The 19202-nt window shown below is 36.5% G+C and overlaps 1 protein-coding gene across 1 annotated transcript; it reads left to right on the top strand.

The window, feature by feature from the left end:
- The first annotated feature begins 312 nt into the window (after positions 1–312).
- LOC149218160 (uncharacterized) lies at positions 313–18948 on the top strand. Its single transcript, XM_089382352.1, has 4 exons — positions 313–405; positions 17925–17988; positions 18286–18347; positions 18443–18948. Exons 1-4 carry the CDS (start codon positions 367–369, stop codon positions 18593–18595), a joined length of 318 nt encoding a protein of 105 aa, XP_089238478.1. The 5' UTR covers positions 313–366; the 3' UTR covers positions 18596–18948.
- Positions 18949–19202: the final 254 nt, after the last annotated feature.

The following is a 19202-nucleotide window of genomic DNA, read 5'->3' as shown; positions in this document are numbered from 1 at the left end:
ATTTTCCAGAAACTACTTAGTAGTTGATGTTTGCCATTAACACACAGATCTCTGGAGTACTCACATTCGTACAAATGATACAAGATAGGGTATTAATGTGGGTTAAGGTTTCGTGCGTGTCGTGCGCAAATCTGTCAAATTTCAATTAATCATATATCACGGCGATACTAAGTCCAACCTATCCTGCACGAATGTTAAAAGCAGCTTTAACATTTGACTATCGACCACGATGACAAACAACAGATCAGCATTAACTCCCTTGTGTATATATAAATATATACATTCGGGAACTTCGTGTGGTGATACAAGTAACTGCTGCGTGCATCTATTATATATCGGGTTATTCAGCTCTCTTCACATCTCACCATGAAGAGGATCAGTTTCCATGTTATCAAGTTTTTGCAGGTGTTGTGTATGATGATAACACAACACCTATTGACCTATTGGATTCCGCCATTAATGCTACTATTGTGGATTGGGCTAAGATCTTGTCTGACAATTTAGCCACAGCCATTTTGAATTACCGGTCTAAAAGAACTATTTCTCAGAGAATTTATCCCCCTTTCTACTTATCTGCATATGTGATGGATGCAATATGTTATATTTCCAAATTTCCTTTAATGGGTTGGAAATGGACTACTCAAGATCCCTTACCCATTCATATTTATCACAAAGAATTGTGGGATTCCAAGTTCACTCCATATTTCTACAAGATTTGTCATGGAATCATGTTACCTTTGTACAAAATGTTGTACGATAAAGACGCTACAAGATTTTCTTCTCCCGAAGCGGAGGTCGATATGCTCCCTTTCGCAAGATGGTTCGAAGAAGAACTTTTCACATATGTTAGGGTATTCGGAAGTCTCGCTTCCCCTCATGTCTTAACTTTATATGTTCCTGATAAACTACTGGCACGAGAGATTGCTTATTAGACCTACGAGAATGAGGTATGAGTAAAGAGTTGAAGGATAAGAAGAAGGCCATTTGGCCACAATTTCCTATGGCATGTGGGGCCTTTTCACTATTTGATGTAGGCCATGCATTCAAACAAGTAAACAACATGCTATGTCTACGATTGTTCAAATTTCCAGGAAGACCGTTCGACCCTTCTAATATTGTTAAGAATTTCACTACTACAATCAAAATAAAGGTGTTTTCTAAAGAAGATGATCTTTTTGATGATATGTTCCAACGGAAAAGTACACTTAAAGAAGTTCTGGATTCGGCCCAAATGCAATTTCCTCGAGCAGAATTTCAAGAATTCAAAATATACAGAGAAAGGAGGTTAGCTAATATCCCTTTGGTTAAATTATGCTTAGAACCCATGAGGGAACCAACTCCTAGTATCAGTCTCAGTGGAAGTTCAGAAACAGACAGGTCTAAATCTAAGTCTGGAAGAGAAACGTCAGAACACTCCAAGAGGTCCGAAAGTGACCATAATAAAAGCAAAGGGTCAGTAAGGGATACTACCCAGTGTAAGGAGCTCCCAGAGCAACAGGTTTTGACCTCTCCACGGGTATATCCTCCCCCTCTCATCGTCCAGCCACCATCAGTCAGAACTGAGCTGGATAAAGAATGAGAGACATTCAATGACTTAATCAATATTGAGGGACAGAGTACAAAAGCACCTGAAAGTAATGTACAGACAGTGAGTGATATAGTCATAGGAACAATCAGCAATGTCCCAGAAATGGAACATATTCCTATTACCCCATCCTCTGAACTTATGCTCAAAATAGAGGAAATTCCCCCTCTCGATGTATTTTACAGCCCGCAGCATAAGGCTGTGATGAGAAGACAAAGAAATAAAAGGAAATTGGAAAGCGTGCTCTCTCATGATGCAGAACAATTAGACATCCTTTGGCAAGATCCTACCACCGATCCCACTGAAAATCTCACTAAATTATCCCAGATCACAGGAGCGTATGCCTCGACGACCATTGATAAAGCATCTGAGGTACAACAACTACTGAAAGAAAAAGAAGATCAAATACAGGTTTTGCAGCAACAGCTACAACAAGCCAACGCCAACAGCGAAGCATAAAAACAGCTTGAAAGATTACAGCGGGACTTTCAACAAATGCAGACAGGATACCATAATAGTTTGGCTGAAAGAGAAAAACAGTTACAGGTTATGCAAGAGATGCACAATGATGATCCTAAGCTTACAGAATTTGTCACAAAATCCATTTCCTTAAATGATCAACTGCTACAGCAACAAGAAACATTGTGCCCAAGAATATCACAGTGGAGCTCTTATTGCGAAACAAGCGACAGAATTACTAATCAAGTCGTGGACTTGCGACATGATTACGATTTAATTGATAAAAGAATTACTGAATATTTGGCTTGGCAGGAAACAGAGAAAGGGAAAAAGGCAAGCGCACCAATAATCAATGACACCCACAAATAAATGCTCTTTAATAAGTGGGATGCACAGATCAGGAAATCAGAACAAGTGGTAGAAGAAGCAGCCACAGCAGCAAATAATGTCATTGACTACATCAATGAAAATTTACACACGGCAAATCTGATCTCAGAGACCACTCCAGGATATCTACCGAATGTACAACAACTACAGACAAGCTGGAAACATAAGGCTCAATAAAGGGCAGAGTCAATCAAAAGGTTAACCAAGTTGAATTGGGATTCTTACAAGGCATATTTGGTAAAACCACACAGCCAGTGCATGACGCTCAAATGTATCATTAATTATGTCGAGAAGATGGTGCCAGCTCTTGCCGATTTCGTTTTCACAGGACAGCTAAAGTCGGAAGTCGGCCAGCCAACTCTCCTCAAGAAAATGTTGAATGCTTGCGACTACAAGGAACAGATACATAGATAGTTAGTTGTTAGTTGTTAGTTTATTTTGTTTTATTTTTTCCTGAAATGAGGACGGTCATTTAAACCGCATCCTACATTTTTGTAATAAATTATTTTTAGATTTAGTTAGTAGTATTTAAACCCTTCTCATGCATTTAGAGAAGGGTCCTGAAATTTGTCAAAAACTTGTCCTTAGAACATGCACTTTTGCACCCTCCGAGGAGGTTTTGATGAATGAATGGAACAGGATTTATTGATATCTGCGTTTAATATCTACTACTGATGTTGCACTTTTGTACTCTTAGTGGATGTTGGATTAAGAAGAGATAAATCATTATTGCTTGAAGCTCATGAGTAGAACTAGTTATAAATGGTACTTTTATCTCTTAACTATTTCTACTTATGTGTTAAGGTGATATTTATGTTCAGTTATTTATATATGAATGCGTGAATGCTTGAGTTATCATTTGGCACTTCTGTACGGTGATAGCTATTTATTTATGTTTAATATATGAGTAGCTTATTATGCGATATGTTTTTCACAACTGTCTTGTCTAACTTTTTATACGAAATGGTTTATCTTTATTGAATTATTTTCTCATAGCAGTTGAATGATCTTTACTACCAATTGTTATTTGAAATCATTTTAGATCGCATAACGGAAAGATTACATCCCGGGTTAGTTTAGAATTAGATATTTATGTTTATTAGAATACGATTGCATGTTGTTAGATTAGATTTAGAATAAAAGCATTTTACTTAGGAATCATTAGGAAAGAAATATCAATTCTCAACACACACACACATATATTAGGAAACTGGTCCCATATCCCCAGTCAGACCCACTATACCAAACGGAAAAGGAGTTGCTAACCAAGGTCCGGACCGGGTGGGTATCCCCCTTGTTGTAGACCCGATTTTCGGGGCTTCAACACCTTACTAAATAGATTGTTCACCATCGCTACCCCACGATGGGTACTAATTGCTTCCCAATATTTTATATTTTTAGCTAATATATATAGGCTCATGGAATTATATTGCCTCACACAAATCGTATTTCTTTGTTTCATAGCTAGACAAGGGAATGTTCATCGAATTCGAAATAGGAGAGCCATTGATAATTCATGCTCTGGGCAAGCCCTTCATCATCACTGCAATTGATGCCAATCATTGTCATTGTACGCAAGGGTTTAAATCCTAGTAATTTGACCTATAATAAGCATTTATCATTTCATTGTCTCTCACACATGTTGGATTTGTTTGGAGATTTTGCAGTTAGTGTTTGTTTATTTAAATACATGGATTCCCCTATGGAAGTTCTTGAATTCATTGTCTGCAAATTCAATCATAAACCGTAATATTTCCGTATAAATTATGGATCAAACTTCTCTAAGCTATGGTTATCCAAATTTTATCTTAATTTGAGTCAGCGAAGCTCAAGGCTCAAAGATGTTGATTAGGCAAAGATGAAATTCACAAAATACACAAAATGTAAACTTGGTATTTTCAATAAACCAGAGTTGGTGTTCAATATTCTATTCAATCTTCAATTAGAGACTAATCATGCCACCACTCTATGCTTCACCATACTTCAACTTTGCTTCACCTCTCTCTTACAATTGATCCCATGGTGTGTATATAAACACTAGTCTTGCTAAACATAGCCTCATGCAACCTCTGACTTAACTTAGGTTTTAGCATTTGGCTTTCTTGATTTTTCTATAGAAAGCATAAACTTCTAATTTAGACTTCACTTAACTTAACTCATTTATATGCATACATGGTGGGAGCAATTATCTCCAACACTCCCCCTTAATTACAACAGCTAAACATAACTATCACTATGATTGAACTATGCCTATTGGTCTAAGTCTTAGCTAGTCTTACATAGAAAAATTAACTCCAAATTGTTTCAACTCTTTGCATGAGTGGTTTTCTTTTTATCTTTCACCAATTTCTGAAACACCTCTCTAGTTTAAGTTTTATCCTTGTTTTTATGTTAATTGTTGCAAACTTGAATTTCTTCTTTTGCTTTTCCTTCTTCAGTTGATGTTGCAGCCTTTTCATTATTTCATCTTCACTCATTAACATTCTAAAAAATACGGTTATCCACGCTTGTCCTCTTCATCTTCTTCAAAAAATTGTTTGTATATGGACTGCTACCACATGTAATTCTTTTCTACTTGGTCTTCATACTCATGTATTTTCTCATTCAACTGCTGCAACAAAAGTCCATAGTAAAATTTTATCTCTTTTTCATTATTTCATCTTCACTCATTAACATTCTAAAAAACACGGCTATCCACTCTTGTCCTCTTCATCTTCTTCAAAACATTGTTAGTATATGGATTGCCACCACGTGTAATTCTTTTCTACTTGGTCTTCATACTCATGTATTTACTCATTCAACTACTGCAACAAAAGTCCATAGTAAAATTTTATCTCTTCTTGGCTCCATTGCTGAAGAATCTGCTCAACATTTCCTTCTTCAATTTCTGCAAGGATCTCCATGTATTCTTCATCATTTTCACTTTTAGCTATAGTTGTAAGTTGATTATTGTCCTACAAATTTGCATACTCAAAAAACTTGTTAAAAACATTTAAAACATCATTACAGTAATCCTTTTCTTTATGCTCTTCTTGAAGAAATTTATGAAAAAATTATCTTATCTTTGTTGTTGCACAACTCTCTTCCACTTGGTTTTCACATGCAAAAGGACTTCCCTTATCAAACAATAACTCATCAATAAGATGTTTCTACTTCATCATCTAAAACTATTATTTATTAGTTAAGTTATATTCATCAAATTTAACATCATGTACGTATGATTCAGAGCAGTCACCTTCACCAATCTCCCATGTTGGATCCACCATATCATTCACTGCTTCAATGGTAACTTCACTGTAATCATCAAGATCTATTGATGGATTCACTAAATCATATACTGCTACATTGGTGATTTCACAATCATCATCCACTTGTGGCTAATGGGATCCATAAGTGTCTTCGCTTTCTTTTGCTACAATTTTAGACTTCTGGTTAATAGGATCAGTAAGTGTCTTCACTTTCTTCTGCTACAATTGCAAACTTCGTGTGACATAACCTGTTGTTGTAAAACACTCCCCTTGCACCAAATTCTTCTTCCAGGATCTTCCAATACCTCTTCTTCCAAGATCTTCCAATACCTCTTAGTCATATGCTTTTGGTCTTCTAGTATCAGCTTTAACTCATACTCACTAAATTTCCTCCAAAGTTTAGGCTTTTAACTTCTTGGTTCTCTTCTCCGGAAACTACCGCAAATCTTCTCACCTTTCTTTGTTGTAACCTGCACAAAGGAAAAAAATCCGATTCTCTTAGCTTTTAGCTTTCTTCACTTTTTTATAGAAAGCGTAAACTTCTAATCTACAACTTTCACTTAACTTAACCGATCTATATACTTGTATAACGGGAATAATTATCTCCCAAAAAAGGGGGGTTTCTTCATTAATTGATACCCATGTTCTCACCACAGATTCCCAGGTCTCTACTACCTGTGTATGAATGTTTTGATCATCACAGTCAACCCCATTTTGTGGAAATCAAAAGCCATGCTCATTCTTAATTATTTATTTTATTTCCAAACTTCAGAAGGAGATAAACTAATGTCTGAAATGTTGATCTTGCATTAAAAAAATTTAATTGGGTACAAGATGAATAAATAATTTGGGGAAGCATGCACCAATTTTTCTTAATTCAAACTTCCCTTTCAACTTTTCAACCCAGTGGTCCCTTGCAATGAATGTGTGGAAGCTTCCTCTACTGCGTATTATTGCCAGCTGCCATAGTTGGTGTGAATTGGTGAAGAATTTAAGAGGACGTTCGCAACTGGTTGGACCAATTTAATTTAACATACACCGGTCACTGTAACAGTCTCATAAATGCCACTCTAAAATATATAGAAACGGGTGGATCCGAGAGCCTCTATACAGTTTTTTGAGAGACATTTATGAGCCTATCCAAAAACGCTTAACGCTTAGGGGAGGGATTCCTATTCTTGTGCAGGGACCAGTAGTTGATATAATACTGGTCCCACCAAACCACCAGTGATTAAGACTTGTGAAACCAAATTTTAAACAGAAATAAATAACATTATGTATAAATAAGTTTTAAATTATGTCCAAAAATCACCCATACATTGACTGGGCCCACAACTGTCCATAAATAGTATTTTACTACTTAATATTGCAAAACATATTGACCCAAGTAGAAAACAGCTAGAGCCATAAAGGCTTCCAAACTGGTCTATTCCAGAAGTACAAAACAGCAGTCACTTCAACCCCCACTCATGAGAACTCCAACTTTGCATCCCAAATAAATATGCCTACCTGCACATAACAAAAGGAATGTATGTCAGCCATAACTGCTGTGTTGTTCAACAACTAAGCACCCTATGTTCAATAAATGACACCCAACCCAATAACAATTAAATCCAATTTGTTCAATAAATGACACCCAACCCAATAACAATTAAATCCACTTTGTTCAATAAATGACACCCAGACCCAATAAATGCAATAAATGACACCCAACTCATTGTATTTCTCATTAAAACAAATCAAAGCACATGGATCAACAAATAAACAATTCCCAACCATTAGATCACAGCAAATTAAATCCATACCACACATTCAAAATGAAACCATTGCAATCCATGTGCATCCATGTCCACCAATTAAAATCAAGTCCCCAAAACTATAAAACAAATCCACCCACTGTTGAAGTTGCATCTTATGCTTTCAAACTATTCAGCAAACTTGAAGACAACATCACAAAACAGTGGCCAATATATTCAAGTTAGTTATATCTTCTTACAGTTCTGTTTTCATTTATCAGATTTTTCTTACATTACAGTTCTGTTACAGTTCTGTTTTCATTTATCAGATTTCTTACATTACAGTTCTGTCCATTCATTTATCAGATTTCTTACATTACAGTTCTGTCCATAGGGTGGTGACAGTTAACCTATACAGTTACAATTAACCTTTTTTATACAGAGTTTATAGATCATTTTTTCTAGGATTACAAACAAATTAGTGCAGTAAGCTATCAAACATATTGCTCAGAAAGACAGCAAATCAAATAAGAGGACAAGATGCTAATAGATTTTAAGTCTGCTTAATAAAACAGGTGTTTTTAAGTTTAAAAATACTTGGGCTAGGGGAGGGACGCCATTACCTGTGCGCCCTCCCCTCCACCTGGCGGACAAGCACGTTGCAGGCACGTGGCCTCGTACGACACCACGCCAACTCAATCCGCCACTTGTTAAGGAACGTGTCAAGGGTTTAGTGTTTATTTAACGACCATGGAGGGGCTCATTTCCGCCTTTACCGCGCGATGTATGCTCCGACTGTGGGTTATTTTTAAGTCTGCTTAATAAAACAGGTGTTTTTAAGTTTAAAAATACTTGGGCTACATTAGTAATCCAGCTCGCTATTAAGCCATAGCTGCAAAACTCAAAACTTTAAAGGTGCCAATTTCAGAAATACTAGTTTAAGTTCAGTTACATTTTACAATGGTCGCGCTTAAGTGGTATACCAGGAAAAACAGATACTAAAGAAACCCGTGAACTTACATGATTACGAGAGAAAATTTCACAAATATATCAAAATATAATGAAAAGTGAGACCTCTCAGCCGAATTTTAAGTTCAGTCACATTTTACAAAGGTCGCGCTTATTTTTGCTCATGCAACAAGCACATGGAACAAACTAAATAGGATTTTAGTGAACTATCGGTGAAGTAATATGAGGAGATGCAAGCCATTTGTTTCAAAAAGCCTAAGGACAAATTAATTGAAAGAAGAGACAGAGTAACTGTAAAGGAAACAATCAAAACAGGGCACTGAATCCAAATTTCCAGTAAGCATGGTAAACACCAATAAAATACTAAGCACTGAAGCAATAATTTCAACGATTCAAATTTCCAGTAAGCATGGTAAACACCAATAAAATACTAAGCACTGAAGCAATAATTTCAACTCTTTTGAAATTATGTAAAGATAGAGAAAAAGACTCATTTAGACATTACATGAAAAACTAAAATCAAACTCACAAATTCCATATCAGTCAAGTGGGAAGCATTTCTAAGTTTTTGTAACCAGATATGCGAAGCAGAGGAAGACATGTCCCAATAATGTAAATAAAAGCACAAGTTTACCTCCATCGCAAAAATCTTGTTTTGACCTTATTTGTTGACCTTATTTGTTGCTTACCTTACAGGAAGCACTGAAGCAATAATTTCAACTCTTTTGAAATTATGTAAAGATAGAGAAAAAGACTCATTTAGACATTACATGAAAAACTAAAATCAAACTCACAAATTCCATATCAGTCAAGTGGGAAGCATTTCTAAGTTTTTGTAACCAGATATGCGAAGCAGAGGAAGACATGTCCCAATAATGTAAATAAAAGCACAAGTTTACCTCCATCGTAAAAATCTTGTTTTGACCTTATTTGTTGCTTACCTTACAGGAATTGAAGGTTAGCTTACAGGAATTATTCGATCATCAGCTTCATAGGGATAATTTTTGCAGAAGTAATAAAGCATAATTTAACATATATTCTAATGTCTAAATGCATGCAATAATTTTATAGGTTGTTGCATCTATGGCAAAAGGAAGTTACTCTGCTCGTACAAGGAGAAGTGGCAGGAGAGTGACAAGGGGTGCGCAGCTGCGATGCACATCGTCCGATGATGACAGGCCAGCTGATGTCGATGCCAGCAATGCACCAGGGAACATTGTTGAAGATGACCATGTGACAGCTGCTGATGTTAACACACCATCAGCCACAGAACCACCATCAACAACAGTCCAAGGGGCAAGCTCAACTAAAAAAATCAGTGCTATAAGAGGATGGACAAAAGAACAAATGTTAGTTGCAATTGACGACATAGAGTTTAATGGATACTCAGTTCGGGCATCTGCAAAAAAACATGGTATTCCTCCCTCATCAATACATTATTGGATAAATGGACTGACTCATACAAAACGTAGAGGGCCTCTTACAGTTATGACTGAGGATGAGGAGGCCGAGGTGGTTGAGTGGTGTAAAGAGATGGCCCAACTGGGACATGGGCTAGAGTTGATACAACTCAAATCAACAGTTGCTCAAATCTGTCAAGGGAGGCCAAACCCATTCAAAGATGGGTTTCCTGGTAAATCATGGTGGTTTGGGTTTAAAAAAAGGCATCCAGAACTTGTATTGCGTACTGCTGAGGGCCTTGACAGAGACAGAGCATTAAATTTGCGCCCTGCAGTTGTGCAAAAATTCTATGACACACTTTCTAGTGCTTATGATAAACATTCTTATGGAGCAGACCATATATGGAACTGTGATGAAACAGGTTTACAGGCAGGGAGGAATTGTGGCATGCGGGTAATTGCCAAGAGAGGGAGCCGAAATGTGCCAAAGATTTTGCCCAAGAGCAGGGAGTGGATAACTATTTTATGTTGTGTTAATGCAATTGGTACTTCAATCCCAGGATTTTATCTATTCAAAGGTAAAAATCAACTGAAAAACTATATACAGAACTGCGAACCAGGTGCATGCATGGCTGCACATCCCCATGCATGGATGACTAAAGAACTGTTTCTAAGTTGGCTTTTTCACTTTGCTGCATCGGTACCAGGTGGCGTCTCGCCTAATAACAGACACCTTTTGATATTAGATGGCCATGGGAGCCACATGGGTGTACAAACAATTGAGGAAGCAAACAATTTAGGCATCGACCTATTGACATTGCCAGCTCATACCACTCATAGACTGCAACCCCTTGATGTTAGTGTGTTTGGCCCTTTCAAGAACTATTTCAGGTCGGAGCGTGCTGCATGGATGGCAAAGAATCCAGGGGTTGAGGTGAAAAGGTTTGAGCTAGCAGAGCTTGCAAGTAAAGCTTTTAAAAGGGCTTTGACACCATCAAATATCAAGGCTGGCTTTAGGAGGACAGGAATCTGGCCACTGAACTATGATTCTCTCATGCATGATACTGGTTGTAGCCAAGCGTTTCATGTGGATGGTCAGGAAGAAGGGAATGCCCAAACAGGTGTTGAAGTGCAAGAAGTAGATGACCAAGATGATGTTGTTGCAGCTGGTAATATGATTTCCTTGTCTCAAGGACACTTATATGTTGAAGATGATGAAACTGTATGTGAAACACAATATAACAATGAACAAATTCGCAGTAACATGGAGATTGTTCCACCAACTCAAGAACATGAAATTCCTGTTGTTGATATTGTTAATGTTATTGCTGAACATGCAGTTGACAATGACCAATTGACATTGCCAAGCCAAGTAACCCCACCTTCATGGCTAGCAGAAGCAATGATCAATATGAATGCACATAGTGTCTCAGCAACCAATGAAGAAAGCATGAACATGCCCTCACAACCAGCAGAATTGAACAGTGAAATTGTTCATTTTTTTGTGGACAATATATCAATGGAAGAAGATGAAGGACATAATGAGGCATCAAATGAAGATAATGATATAGTTCAATCAGTTCCAACAGAAACTGGAAGGGAAGTACCAAGCAATGACATGCAGGTGGGAGGGGTGGAGAAGACACTTGGACAATTCCTAAAGCTACCAGTACAGAGAGTATCAATGAAAAAAAAGCAAGGTGCACCAGGTAGTCTTCGTCTGGGCCGAAGCTCACAGTTACTCACCTCAGAGGACTATATAACCCTGTTAGTTGAGTCTGAAAAAAAGAAATTTGAAATGCAAGAATTAAAACAGAAAAAGAAGGATCTAGTCAAGGAGAAGAAGGCAGCAAGGATTGTTGCCGCACAACATCGAGCAGATGAAAAGATTGAAAGAGATAAAGCAAGGCAAATTAAGGACCAACAAAAGCAAATGGCAAGACAGGAAAAGGAAAAACGAAAGGCACAACAAATGCTTGAAAAGGAACAAGGGATGATCAATATGGTTGACAATGATACAAGAATAGCTAATGAAACCAGAATTATTTCAAACTCATTGGACTCCATTGCAGATAATACACCATTATTCCAAGATCTCATAAACATTCAAGTGCCTCACTATACTACTGAGGGTTTACCCACTTGCCTTATTCCTACCAGAGTTGGTGCCAATTCTATGTATGCTCATTACACACCTCCACTTAATGCAGGGACCAGTAGTGCAAATGTGAGGTATGGGTACTCAATACCTCCATGGTTGGAAGCTGCAAATTGGAGTCAATCATATGGCAGCAATCAACCATTTCCTAATCAACCCTTGACAGGTAGGCCAACCTACTTGGCTCAAGAAGGTAACTCGGGGAGTTTTGGCACTCAAGATTCTCAGGGCCATAAAGAATAGGGGTGTCATATGTTTTTGTTTGTAACCACATTATGATGTGGATTTTGGATGGATTGTGTCTTTTTCTTGTCACAAAAACATTCTGGCTTACAACCTAGGTTGTTTTATTGCTTTGAAACACTAACAACATTATGGTGCTATGCATTCACTACATTGAAAAGCCAACAGCAGCTTGGTTGGTTGTAAAGTAGTTTTATTTGCGAGTTAAGCACAAATGATATCAATCCACAAAAGACACTACAATGATAACTTAGATACTTATTTCCCTTTTGAAATTGTTATGTCAATTCATATTATGTCTTGGGGCATCTTTTTCCACTGCAAAGATGAACTATATTTCACAAAATAAATCACTTAATACTTCACCATTAGCTTCAAAATGATGCTCCCAACACTGATAAGTGATTTCTTATGGATATTAAACCTTAGCAAATTGATTTCTTCTTACTAAAACAAGTACACCAGATCTCGAAAAGCATATTTCAGATATCAGAAAACATATACCAGACCTTAGATAAACACTTGGAAAGTCACCAACAGAAAAACATATGACTTTATTAGTCTCTTATGGTCAATGTGCAGTGGTCTTGGGCTTATTATTATTGTCTTATGGTATTTATGCAGTCACCGTAGCAATATGCTTTAGATCTAATTATTCATTGCAGTCAACAAGTATCATAGAAAGCAGGCCACTGTAAGCAGTTTTTCAACTTTGAAAGAATAACCTAGATCTAAGTAAGCTTACCTACAAGCACATACTTCTGTAAAATATCCCAACTCTCAAACACATCCATCTTCTATTGAATACAGAAAGAAGTCAATACACAACAATAGCTCAAAACCAAAACTGAACTAAACTTAAAGCCTACACAACATATTTACTCCACAAAGATCATAAAGAGTTACAATTGGAACTACTGGACTCTTTGAAGTCATTTTCTTCATTTTTGAAGTAATTATTATTTAAATTTGTTGAAGAAAACCTGAAACACTGAGATAATAAGACACAGAGCTGCAAATAAATTCTCAACCATAAATAAGTAAATAAATCCAACAAATCTGATTTTAATATAATCAAATATGTAGTCATATATAGTTCTAAAATAATTGAGCTAAGTATTTTTCCAAGGAAACGAACAAAATGCATGTGATAGACAAAATTGAATGGCATAGGCAAACATGGGAGATAGTCTTTAGGAACCTAACCCAAACTACTGCAAGCACTATATCGGTATTCATCAGATTAGTCCCATGGAAGTGAGAAGCTAACACAATGCTTGAATAAGAGTACTCATTGTAATCAATTCAATGGGAATCAGAGCCATATGTGTGAAATAGTTATAGGTATAAATGTATTACAGCTTCTACTAATATGGAGTTTAAGCTTAGTCAATTATATATGGTACATCAATTGATCCCGTGTAAGTGATTAGACTATACGCTTCATATTCCATATCCTTACATTGAGCTTATATCAGTAATATGTAAGAGTTATGATATCACTGTAATCAAGCTATACTAATACAGGAACAAGAGCTTATCGTAATTAAGGCATGTAGATTATGTGAACACTGTCCATAAGGTTATGCATTGTGATTACTAGTAACCAATACAGAGAAACAAGCTATCATAATATATGAATAATACGTAAGCTGCTTACACCATAGGCTCTAGTATCCTTCAAGAAGCAAACCAACATTCCGAAGAAGGACAGAGACAATCTGAAGATGGTCTGAGACATTAGCTTAGAAGGACTGAGGAAGCTAGATCTTTGGAATGAAACACTAGACCTTGAATCCTTACAATACCTGCTTAGGAAGGAATCCGCATACCTTCTTATCTGTATAACTCCCTTCAAACCCTCAGAACAAGACTAGACGCAGTAGAACCCTAGAAACAGCTTAGCCACCTTAAGACAGTCTGACAAACTTCCTACAAGCAAACAACCTTACATCTCATAGAAAACATAAGGTGGAAAAACAAAAAGAAAACATCCTAGAGCATGCGTTAAGGTCCCAAAATATTGTGAAAAAAGAATATAAGAAAGTGAAACAATCTAGTAGTCATAAGTTAGACTACTCGTAAGCTCAACCACGCTTCAAGAAGATCCATGTAATGATAGTGTAACTTTACCCACTATTTATTACTTTATGGTTCCATATAAACATCAATTCAATTCTTGTATTGCGTTATGGCCTTGGGCAACTCCTCCAAAGTCTTTGATATTTCTGTAGACTTTATCCCTATTCAACTCCTAGTAGAGTAAATGTAAGAGAAACAATGTTAGAGCTACTTGTTGTTGGAGATACTTTCCATCTAGCGATACAAACAAAATACCACAACAATCTTTATTGGACAGAACTAGCGATAAGAATAAAATACAACAACAATCATTATTGGACAGAACTAGTGGGGTACTCAATTAACACTGTTCAAAGCTTAGGTATGATAGTGTTAACACATATAAGATGTATTCAAATTAGTAGCAGTAACCTTGTTCAAATCATGATATCAAAGAACTAGTGGTTCAATTCCAATACCTGCTTAGGAAGGAATCCGCATACCATCTTATCTGTATAACTCCCTTCAAACCCTCAGAACAAGACTAGACGCAGTAGAACCCTAGAAACAGCTTAGCCACCTTAAGACAGTCTGACAAACTTCCTACAAGCAAACAACTTAGAACACCACCGGCTTAGGAGTCTTACAATTCATGAAGTATGCCTAAATTATATGGAATGGTACAGAAGCTCGAAAGGCAGTTGAAACATTCTCTGTTCATGCTCCAATATTGAAAGGCAGCCTATAATATGGCAGGGACCTGAAGCCTCACAATCTCCTGGTGGATACGTGAAGAGGTGTAGTAAAAATAGCATATCTTGGCCTCGGAAGAGCATTTACAATTCCTATTAAGAAATATACACATGAGAATCCAAAACCCTAAACCCTTCAACAAAGCAGCTAATAAATTATACCTTCAACAAAACCAGAGGGCTACCATTATATCAGAAAACCATTATATCAGAAAAAAGCACAAGACCTTAACACCGAAAAGCTACAACATCATTTCCGTATGTTCCGAGTCTCACACTAGCTGCAAGCTTTGGAGATGGCAACCAAAACCAAGCTGCCATTAGAATCCAAAACCCTAAACCCTTCAACAAAGCAGCTAATAAATTATACATTCAACAAAACCAGAGGGCTACCATTATATCAGAAAAACCAAGCTGCCATTAGAATCCAAAACCCTAAACCCTTCAACAAAGCAGCTAATAAATTATACATTCAACAAAACCAGAGGGCTACCATTATATCAGAAAAAAGCACAAGACCTTAACACCGAAAAAAGCACAAGACCTTAACACCGAAAAGCTACAACAAAACTTCCAATAAGCGAGGTGAGGTGTTGAGAAACACACGGTGAGAGGTGTTGAAAAACACTTCAGAAAATGGCTGGTAGGATAAAAATCCTACCGGATAGAAGCCATCAGTCCAGAGCTCGCCACACATTCGGCGGACCTTCTCCAGTGCTCGCCGGACCTGCCACACCTGCAACAATTGGAAAAAATTAACAAATGAGCAAATGCAGAAGAAAAAAACCCAAAAAACCAGTCAAATACCACCGAAATTTGCAGTTACCTGTAAATTGGTACTGGCTCCTCCCCAAACAGCAAATAGCACGAATTAAACCACCGACGGTCCTGGCTGAACAGCAATTGGCGGACATGAGCTCAACAATGGCGGACCACCCTAAACCACCGACGGTCCTGGCTGAACAGCGATTGGCGGACATGAGCTCAACAATGGCGGACCACCCTAAACCACCGGCGGTCCTGGCTGAACAGCAATGGGCGGACAGGAGCTCAACAATGGCGGACCTCATGCACAGGTAATGGAGCCCTCCCGCGCCATCATCGGCGGAGGGCTTCGAACAACCACCAGACCCGAACAGAAAACCCACAGTCGGAGCATACATCGCGCGGTAAAGGCGGAAATGAGCCCCTCCATGCTCGTTTAATAAACCCTAAACCCTTGACACGTTCGGCAACAGGTGGCGGATTGAGTTGGCGTGGTGTCGTACGAGGCCACGTGCCTGCAACGTGCCCGTCCGCCAGGTGGAGGGGAGGGCGCACAGGTAATGGCGTCCCTCCCCTACTGCTGCTAATTCAAAACTACGTTGAAAAGGATGATATTTAATTATTCTATATTTTGACTTTTTTTATTTAAATTTGATTATATAATTGTTTGTGAGATTATATTCAGTTTTTAAAAATATATATATATATATATATATAAATTTAAAATTACTTTAAATACTTATAATATGCAAATTTCACAGCTCAATTTATAATTCTAACCCATCTTTGTCCGATTTTAGACAAACATGCCAGATTTAAACTATTGCATCAAAAAATGGTGTTTACATAATAAGGTCCGTTGAAAAATGTTTGAAGTTTTACTGAATAGCCCTTAGCATTGTAGGTCAATGCCTTCGTTCAAGGAAAGTGACAGTGGGAGTAGTCTAATTAGGAGATTTTTTTTGTTTTTATTTTATAGAATTTGACCATATAATTTTGTCAAAAACTATGAATTTGAGTTATTTAAGTTATTTAAAAAGTGTTTTTAAATATTAAATAGATTTAATATATTGAGAAGCTTTTTTGAATATGTAAGTAGATTTAGTGCAGTAAAAAATTCTTGGAGATTACATGGATTTAAAGATAGTGTTAAACAAGTAGGTGTAAAAGACCTAGAAAACTTGAGAAGAAAAGGTGTATATTTTTTGTACTTCTAGAGCAGTTGAATCCCAAAAACATTTAATTTTGGAATGTGATGTTTTCAGAGATATCAAAGATAGTTACGACACTCTATTAATTTTGGAATGTGATGTTTTCAGAGATATCAAAGATAGTTACGACAGTCTATTAATTTTGGAATGTGATGTTTTCAGAGATATCAAAGATAGTTACGACAGTCTATTAATTTTGGAATGTGATGTTTTCAGAGATATCAAAGATAGTTACGATAGTCTATTAATTTTGGAATGTGATGTTTTCAGAGATATCAAAGATAGTTACGACAGTGTATTAACATTTTTTTCTTGACATTATCTTTTCAATAAAAAAAACAGTTTGAAAATAAAATCAACTCATTATTAATTTGAATAATAAAAAAATTAATTAAAAAAAACTAAACACAGAGAAGCTAGTGATATTTCAAATTTCATTCACTGAAATCTTAAAATTACAAAAAAATCAAGCAAAAACTACACGCAAATGCTAATATCCACAATATAGTTCATGACGGTATCTTTGTCAAAACGACCTGTAACGACGACATTTTCCAGAAACTACTTAGTAGTTGATGTTTGCCATTAACACACAGATCTCTGGAGTACTCACATTCGTACAAATGATACAAGATAAGGTATTAATGTGGGTTAGGGTTTCGTGCGTGTCGTGCGCAAATCTGTCAAATTTCAATTAATCATATATCACGGCGATACTAAGTCCAACCTACCCTGCACGAATTTACGTGTAATAAAATCGAGACAGGTACGACTAAAGCAGCTTTAACATTTGACTATCGACCACGATGACAAACAACAGATCAGCATTAACTCCCTTGTGTATATATAAATATATACATTCGGGAACTTAGTGTTGTGATGCAAGTAACTGCTGCGTGCATCTATTATATATTCGGGTTATTCAGCGCCATGTTATCAAGTTTTTGCAGGTGTTGTGTATGATGATATTGTTATTAACTTCCCACTCACTCGCTCTGCGATTACTATCAGAAGGTATAACGCACCCAGTATTTCATTTACTGAACGTATTTTTAGAAGGGAGGCTTTTGTGATTTGAAATGTTTTGAGCTTCTTTCTACTGATCCATTACATCAATATTTTTGATGCTGACTTTAGTTATCAATATGATGATGCTGATAATGAATGTGGAAGAAGAAACTCAAAATGTTAATTTTGATGCTTACTTTAATTATCAATATGATGAATCCGGAAGAAGAAACTAAAAATGATGATAATATATTTTTGGATCTGTTCTTATTAAGAGTTCTCATAATTTTATTTTGATGGCAGAAAAGAGTGAAGTTTGGGTTTCCAATTGTAAGGCCAATTCCAACCAAAACACTCCCAAGAAAGTAAGATATAAGTTAATCAAAATTCAGATTTGTGAATTGTTTGTTGAGTTTCAGTTTTGGAGTTGAACTTACAGATCTTGGTATTGGTATTGCAGGATGGAGATGATAAGATATTAGAGTGCCAGGAACAAGGGCTGGCTGGAAGGAAAAGCGCACATTCTTCCTCCAGTGAAGATGACGGGAAAGAAGCCCATCAAAATCATGAATATGAAGACAGCGATTATATTTACTCCCGTGCCAATCCCTGAAAATGGTCCTGTGGCTGCATTTCACTTATTTGACAAATGGTTTTTGTGTGAAAATGGTCCTTTTGGCTGTATCTCAAGAATTCGACCAGTCGTGTGTTAATGTTGATGGACATTATATTTGGCAAATATTTGTATATGTTGGAATATAAATTTGTATTTTTCACTGTTTAGTAGCAATTACAAAGATTATACACTGTTCACGTGATTTGTACTGTGTATAAAATGGGATATATATATGGGGTACCTAATTCACATCTTATTATATATATCTCATGTCATATACCAAATATAGAAAATGTGAATATTGAATATATATTCACTATAGCAGCAATCTAATGATATTATTTTGTTAATGATATTGTTTTTTGGTTTTGAAAGTTATAAAAATTTGGGTTATATTATGAGAAAATTTGGCAGGAATTTTTGTAAATCCAAGTAACAATTGTTAGATTTCACAATTTTAGGGGTTTTAGAGGTTTTTGATGGGGGCTGAATTTATTTCCACCATAAAAAACATGATTAAAAACTGCTTCTACAAGATTTTTTGAATTTTTTTGTGCGAAACTATAACGATCTCATTCAGGTCAGATCGGATTATCAATCATAT

Source organism: Pinus tabuliformis, chromosome Q (assembly GCF_031772625.1).
Source record: "Pinus tabuliformis cultivar Carrire ecotype Pingquan chromosome Q, CPIR1, whole genome shotgun sequence".
NCBI classification, from domain to species: domain Eukaryota; kingdom Viridiplantae; phylum Streptophyta; class Pinopsida; order Pinales; family Pinaceae; genus Pinus; species Pinus tabuliformis.
The sequence above is the reverse complement of the archived record's forward strand: the minus strand, read 5'-3'. Positions and strand labels throughout refer to the sequence as shown.

Excerpts from the sequence above, each read along its gene's own strand:
- LOC149218160 (XM_089382352.1), top strand. The coding sequence starts at position 367 with ATGAAGAGGATCAGTTTCCATGTTATCAAGTTTTTGCAG. Across the intron at positions 406-17,924 it reads ATGTTATCAAGTTTTTGCAG|GTGTTGTGTATGATGATATT; the intron begins GTGTTGTGTATG and ends AAGTTTTTGCAG. Across the intron at positions 17,989-18,285 it reads TCTGCGATTACTATCAGAAG|AAAAGAGTGAAGTTTGGGTT; the intron begins GTATAACGCACC and ends TTTTGATGGCAG.